Here is a 7325-nt window from a genome sequence, read left to right on the forward strand (position 1 = left end):
GTTTTTTTTTTATTTTTGTATTATTTTGCACAGCATTGGGGTTTTTTTCGTTCCGCTGAGCTAAGCCTCACGCTTATGATCTTTCTCCACGAATACGTCTAGCCAGCTGTATATCCTTTGGCATGATGGTGACTCTCTTGGCGTGAATGGCACACAAGTTGGTGTCTTCGAAGAGTCCAACCAAGTAGGCCTCAGCTGCTTCCTGTAACGCCAGGACAGCTTGGGACTGAAATCTGAGATCGGTTTTATATTCCTGTGCAATTTCTCTGACTAATCTTTGGAAAGGCAATTTTCTTATAAGTAGATCTGTGGACTTTTGGAACTTTCTAATTTCTCTTAAGGCGACAGTTCCTGGTCGATATCTGTGGGGTTTTTTAATTCCTGTTGAAACTGGCGCGGATTTTCTCGCTGCTTTGGATGCCAGTTGTTTTCTGGGGGCCTTTCCTCCGGTGGATTTTCTCGCGGTTTGCTTGGTCCTGGCCATTTTGAACGTTTACGTAAAAAGGGGAAAAAAAGGTAATCCACGTAAAAGGGGAGTTACAAATAAAAATATACGTGAGGGAAAAACCTTTAACGCAAAAAAAATATATATATGTTTTTTTATTTTATATGTAAACAATATCGCAGGGAATTTAGCAACGAAAAGGAAGTTTGAAAAAGAAGCAAAAAAAAAGAAAAAGGCAAAATGGCGCAACGACGAAATGGCGAAATGGTAAAATAACGAATGGGAATTTTTTTTTTTTTCGTTAAAGTATGAATAAACGAAAAGATAAAAATCTGCAAAAAATATTTCTCGCTCAATTGGTTTGAAAAAAAAATGAAAAATTGTAAGGGGAAAAAAAAAAGAAAAAAAAAGAAAAAAAAGAAAGAAAAGAAAGAAAAGAAAGAAAACTAATTTGTCATTACAAACGGGTGGCTATTTTTGTTAATTATTTTTGTTGATGATTTTTTTTTCGATTATTTTTGCAATTCCATTGCGTTATTTTACGCATTTTTTTTTTTTTTTTTGTTTTGAAAATTTACCCCTTTCTGCGCATATCACTCTTTTTCTTTTTGCAATTAAAAAAATATTTTACATGTACTGTACTGCGCACGCGGCTCGGCGCAGTCAGCACGGCACAGCACATACGTACGTACGACGCATGTACTTCACATCACATCCGAACGACGCATGTACCTTCACATCACATCCGTACGACGCATGTACTTCACCTCACTTCCGTCACATTATGGACGTCTCACCACTGCCATACGGAGTGACACAAGGCAGAGGCAAGTCAACCCGTATGATGCGTATGGTAGTATACTATACATACATGACATTATGCGATCCATTTTTCTTATGTACTCCTCTGTGGCTCGCTTGGACATTATTACCACCCGCGGAAATATGAGGAGAGATGCATCCCCCGTGTGGAGGGTTGTTCCCCCTCCGTCGCATGCCAAAGAAAAGAGCGGAAAACCAAATATGCGTTTGCCTATGCGCGCATACGTATATAATAATACATGTCCATACGCTGCAAGGCGGTCACGCAGTACTTTCGTTTACTATGCATTTGCCTTTACGACGCGTTTGCCTTTACGACGCGCTTGCCTTTACGACGCGTTTGCCTTTGCGACACGTTTACCTCCTCGTTTATGTACGTGTCCCGCGCCCGCCGTCAGGAGGGGAAGCCTCCTTTTTTTTTAAGTGCATGTATTTTTTTACCCCCACATTTTGGCTGAGCTCGCAAAATTGATAGCAGGTTAATACTGGGACCACGCGTACAGCACAGTACAGTACAGTACAGTACAGTACAGTACATGTGAACATTTCTTGCGCGGCCGGGGGGAACTGCCTCGGGCTTCTGCCTCGACGTGTCCGCTCGCAACAGAGCAGCGTTCGCAATTGCTTCGCCCCATTCGCCGCCTAACCCCTCTGCCGCTTAACACGTAAAGGACACGACAGGCCAATTCTCAGCGCGCATGCCCTTGCCACAGGTACACCATAATAATGCATTATAATGTAATATTTACGCCCTCCCCCTCCCTATACACCCGAAACACCTGCTAGCTTGCATATGGAAAAAAAAAAAATCCCGCCATGTGTGCATCATTTCGCTCGTCACATTTGTGAACCAGGTCCAATGTGAAAATTTATTTTAGGGTTCACCATTTAACAAAAAAAAGGTACGATGGCTACCCCTTCGCGCATTCGTCCGAAGTTGTTGTACGAGTTTTTCGGCGAGGCGGGAGGTTAAAGAAGAAAAAAAAAAAAAAATGAAAAGATAAAGAGGTGACGGAGTAATACAGTAAGGGTGTACCCATTTGTTGCTGCCCCCTTCTCCTTGTCCTTCCAAGCGAGGTCCACGTGAGCTGTACTTATTATATGTATACAGGCGTACGTGCCTTTTTATGGGTAACTACGACGGCAACCCCACCGATCCGGTTACGCCCCTTCCCCCCCTGGGAGGCAGATTCACCAAAATGTTAGCCAAAGCACCGCTTTATGACCCACCCCTTAGTACCATAAAGACGAGGGGGGAAAAACTGGGCACATGCCCAACCCACCGATTGTGTTGGGGAAATGGCTATTTGGCTTCCGCCCCCTGATGAGCCTTTCTAGCCAGTCGCATCGGCCACCCCTCATATATCATGCTGCATATATATGCAATATATATCTGAATGCTATTTCGTGCAGTGCACTCGTGAAGCGGTCGATCTGCTGCAAGCAAGTGCGTAACTGTCACATTGGTGGGCCGCTCAAACGGAGGAGTGTACGCAAAGCCGACTGATTTTCGGGCGGTGAAATGTTAGGCCCCGCAACCCTGTGCTGCTTGCTGCTTCCTCGCAGGGAGATGCGGAAGTAGCGCAATGAAAAGTTGTTCCGAATATGAGGCAACTTTGCAAAGTTAGCACATGAGTATAAGTTTATCTAACCATATTTTGAAAGCACTTAAAGGGGAGGTGCGTACATATGAACGTTCCCCGGACGTGTGCTGCTCACAATTGTAAGGGTAAGGGGAGACCTCTCATTCATTCCATTTTATACCCCCCTCCAGCGAGGCAAGCATCGAGGAGAGCAGCCAGTTGCGCGGATCGGGAGTCACTTTAAAACGCGCACCAATGTGCTTAATGCAACTCCTCCAAATGAAGCATTTAAAAAGGGGGTCAACCATTGGGGAGTGTTATATTTACTACCCTGCTGTTAAAAAATAAAGAAGTTTTTCTCAGCTCGGTTCGCAGCTATTCCTATGTGCACAATCATGCTAACGATCAGTTTGTTCCCCCTTCTCGAATTCGAAAACGTCGATGTTCCGTGCGTCGCCAACATGTGTGCATATGTGGCCCACTTGGCGTTGACGTAAATGGAGAGCGGTGCATCGCCGTAAAGAGGTCATCACATATTGTTGGATAACTACCTTCTGGCGTTCCCATTTTGGCACCCCCTTCTCACTTCCAAATGCACGAAGAAGGAAATGACGAACTGGGGATTAATCCAGATAGTACGTTACCGCAAAAAATTGACTGACCTGATTTGGCAGCTACGTGTAGCGTTATGTTGCTCCCCTTGTGAAGAAAAAAACGATCACCGCTGATTTGAGTCCTATCGGGGGTGATGGACGGATGGAGTTAAAAAGCTTTGGGGATGTTATTTTATTTTTTTTTTTTAAACTAGATAGCCAAAATGTTTAAAAAAAAAAAAAAAAAAAAGTACAAAATGGCTAGCTCGTTCAGGTAGTTTTCCACCGAAATGAAAAAAAAAAAAAAATACGTTAATAAAAGGAACTTCAAATTTTACTAATTTGTTGAGAATTCCCCAGTAGTGGTCAACATGTAACATATTGCAGGAAGTAGTTTTCCCGCGCTTTAGCCGTTTTACCGATTGACCACTTCAACATGTATACACACACGTGGATATACATGGGCAAAAAGTATGTCGAAAGTCTGCCAGGTTGGGTGGCTCCCCTTTTATGAATGAACTTCGTGCAGCTACCCCAACGTAACGATGTTGGAACGCCGCTTGAAAAGGTCGCCCCATTTGCCATTCGTTAACGTATTTTTTTTTGCCACCACACATGAGTCCTTTCTCTCATCTGCGAGGTTTCACATGTTTGTATGGGCCTAATGAAAATATAAATGGTGTACAAGCTTCACACAAAGGGGTATATTGGCCTTGGCATTACATACACTATTAAAACATTTGTATCCTTACGCACAGTGATATCGGCTATATGCATAGGTATGGCCCAATGCATGGGTATGCACATTTGGGGAGCATTACTCTGACCTGTCACAACCCCACGGACTGCTGCCAAAATGGCTATTCATCACAAAGACAAAAGGGATGTTTCAAAAAAAAAAGAAAAGTTACTTTAATCCATTTTGAGAGAACAAAATTTGGATAGTACCTCGTTCGCCCCTCCTCTGTTGTACACACGTGACGGGCCCCCAATGGCGCTACGCTTTTAAAGAAGTCGTAATGAACAGGCTAAACCGTGAGTCGCATTTGGTGAAGTACAACAAAAGGAAGAATAAAAATATCTGAACAGGGGGCGAAAATACGATGAACGAACACGAGAGGGGGGGAAGAACAAACGTGTCTAAAGGGACATACACAAAAAAAAAAAAAAAGGGCAGTGTATTTTTTTGGGAAGAAGGGCTGAGTAGTACATATAAATGTGCATACGTATCATCTCAACTGTGTGTAGTTGTGCCAATTTTTTTTCCAAAGCGGAGAGCGAATCGTGTGATTCCTTTTTGTGCACGAAGGGGTACACAAATGGTGTCATGCTGGCATGCGCGATTGCGTGTGTGCGAAGCGGCGTTCATGCGTTCGTGCACACTAAGTGTTACAAGTACGTGTGTATATATAATGTACATTTATATATACTTACATTAACATGTGCATGCGTCCCGGCGCACACACCCCGCACGGCGTTTTGCGCTTTTTGAGAAGAAAAAACTTCTCGAGCAGGGGTATATACCCTCCGCTTCGCCGCTATATAAAAAGTTTTACGCGTGGGCATGCATATATAATGGTAAACGAATATATATAAATGCGCGTATGCGCTTATGCATGGAGCACGGGTGCACGGGTGAAGGTAGGGTTTTTTTTTCCACCGAGGGGAATACTCTGCGGCCTGCGCACCCATTTCTCCACCTTCCCCTGTGCGTATCCTCCTTGCGTATGCCCGCGGACATGCACTTTTTCCCTCCCCCTCGTATTGCACCAAAATCGCGGGAACGTGACATATCGTAGGAAAAACGCCAGGGGGGATCATGGGGCATGGCCCCGAAAAAGGTACGCTATGCGCTAAATTGCATGAGTTCGGCGCACAGGGTGGAAGTATGCATTTAATAAAGGCGCATCTCCTGGAGCGCGAAGGTGAACGTGAACCGGCGATTATGCCGTGCGCGCACGCTCGGGAGCACTCACAAATCATATAATTTATATATATATAATATGTACACGTGGATGTGCGCGTTTGTATGCGTGTATGATGAGTATGCACGCGCGGGCGTGCCACCGCGCCATCGCCCCATGCGCGTGCATATATGTACATACAAATTTATATATTTTACATTTTATGTTTTTATATTTTGCATCTTTTTGCTCACCGCGCGAAACGCGCCGCTTGCCGCGTATGCACTCGCGGTGAGACAAAAAAAAAAAAGTACCCTCGGCACGGGGCACATTTTCGGAAAAATTTGATTAACTGGGTTGGCCCAGTAGGCCGTGCGGCGACATGGCAAAATGGCAAACTGCCAAACTGCCAATTTTGTCCCATTGCGCTTTTAAGAATGGTGAAAATAGCCCATGTTTGATGCTTTCGTGATTTGGCGGTATGCCCATATGGCATACCGATTTGGTGATTTTTTTTTTTTTTTTTTTTTTTTTTTTGCCAAAAATTGGCCTGAACAGTACATACAAAAAAAAAATAAAATAAAAAAAGCGTATCATTTTTTTTTTTTAATTTTTTAGAGTCTATATATATATTTTAATTAATTTTTTTTTTTTTCCTTAGTATTTTTAAACATTTAAAATATAAAAAAAAAAAAATATATTTTTGCATTAAAAAAAAAAAAAAAAACGCATATATGTATACATTTATACGATTTTATATCCACATATTTATATTTTCCAATTGACAAACACATTTATCCATTTTAAACAAAAAAAAAAAATCACATTTTATGTGAAAAAAGGAAGTTTCACACGTGAAATTAACGAAAAAAGAAGGCGTAAGCGTATACCCCTTACTCAGTTATATTTATTTATTTTTTTTTTTTTATACTCGTAAAAAATGTCAGCAAAAGGAAAAACTGGTCGCAAAAAGGCTGTTAAGGGAACCTCTAACTCTGCTAAGGCAGGACTTCAATTTCCAGTAGGAAGAATTGGAAGATACTTAAAAAAAGGAAAGTATGCCAAGAGAGTAGGAGCTGGAGCACCTGTGTACCTGGCCGCCGTGCTGGAGTACTTGTGTGCAGAAATTTTGGAGTTGGCTGGAAATGCTGCGAGAGACAATAAGAAGTCCCGAATCACCCCAAGACACATACAACTAGCTGTGAGAAATGACGAAGAATTGAACAAATTTTTGGCAGGTGTTACTTTTGCATCAGGAGGAGTTTTGCCAAACATCCACAATGTGTTACTACCAAAGAAGTCGCAACTTAAATCAGGGGCCACTGCCAATCAGGACTATTAGTGTGTCTGCCTTTTCTGCGCTTTCCTTTTTTTTTTTTTTCGTAGCACGCACGCTGTGCATGTAAGTGTGTAAAATGCTTACGAGCGCACGTGCGATGTGTGTACAGTACCGTGTGGTGTATAGAACAAATCGCCAGACCCCAGCTTATATTTCCGTGCTGATATATTTTAGGGTATGCCGTTTGTCGTGTGTGGTCCGTGTGGGTGTACTTCCTATGTGGGTGTGCTTCCTATGTGGGTGCACTCTTCTGTTAGGCGTTTTGCTGAGAATGATGGGGCTTGCATCCATTCGCATGTACGTGCAAGTGGGTATGTTCTCATGAGTATACGCACTTGCATATACGTGCATGGTTGTTTTGCCTCTCCTTTTCTATGCTCACACCTGACAGGCACGAGCCGCGCCCCCCGCGCGGCTTACTGCACACGCTGACGCCGTTTATGAGAAGCCATTCGCGCCTGCCTCAATACTGCTTCTGTGCGTAATGTGCGCATGGTGCCGGTGGACACATAAAAAAATATTAAAAAAAAAAAAATATATAAATGAGTACATCGTTATATGTGCTGCACAGCATACTCCTCAGCGTGTTTGTGTAGTGCCTATATGCACATGTATACATAAATATACATATATGTGAAA

At 42.9% G+C, this 7325-nt stretch overlaps 2 protein-coding genes across 2 annotated transcripts; one reads left to right on the forward strand and one right to left on the reverse strand.

The window, feature by feature from the left end:
* Positions 1-73: 73 nt before the first annotated feature.
* Positions 74-484, reverse strand: PCYB_113960 (histone H3; the record flags this gene model as incomplete). The annotated part of the gene is made up of 1 exon (XM_004223275.1): positions 74-484. One exon carries the CDS (start codon positions 482-484, stop codon positions 74-76), a length of 411 nt encoding a protein of 136 aa, XP_004223323.1.
* A 5803-nt stretch (positions 485-6287) lies between these two features.
* PCYB_113970 (histone H2A) lies at positions 6288-6689 on the forward strand (the record flags this gene model as incomplete). The annotated part of the gene is made up of 1 exon (XM_004223276.1): positions 6288-6689. The coding sequence occupies one exon, from the start codon at positions 6288-6290 to the stop codon at positions 6687-6689; it is 402 nt and encodes a 133-aa protein (XP_004223324.1).
* Positions 6690-7325: the final 636 nt, after the last annotated feature.

The sequence above is a fragment of the Plasmodium cynomolgi genome, chromosome 11 (assembly GCF_000321355.1).
Source record: "Plasmodium cynomolgi strain B DNA, chromosome 11, whole genome shotgun sequence".
In the NCBI taxonomy this organism is placed as follows: domain Eukaryota; phylum Apicomplexa; class Aconoidasida; order Haemosporida; family Plasmodiidae; genus Plasmodium; species Plasmodium cynomolgi.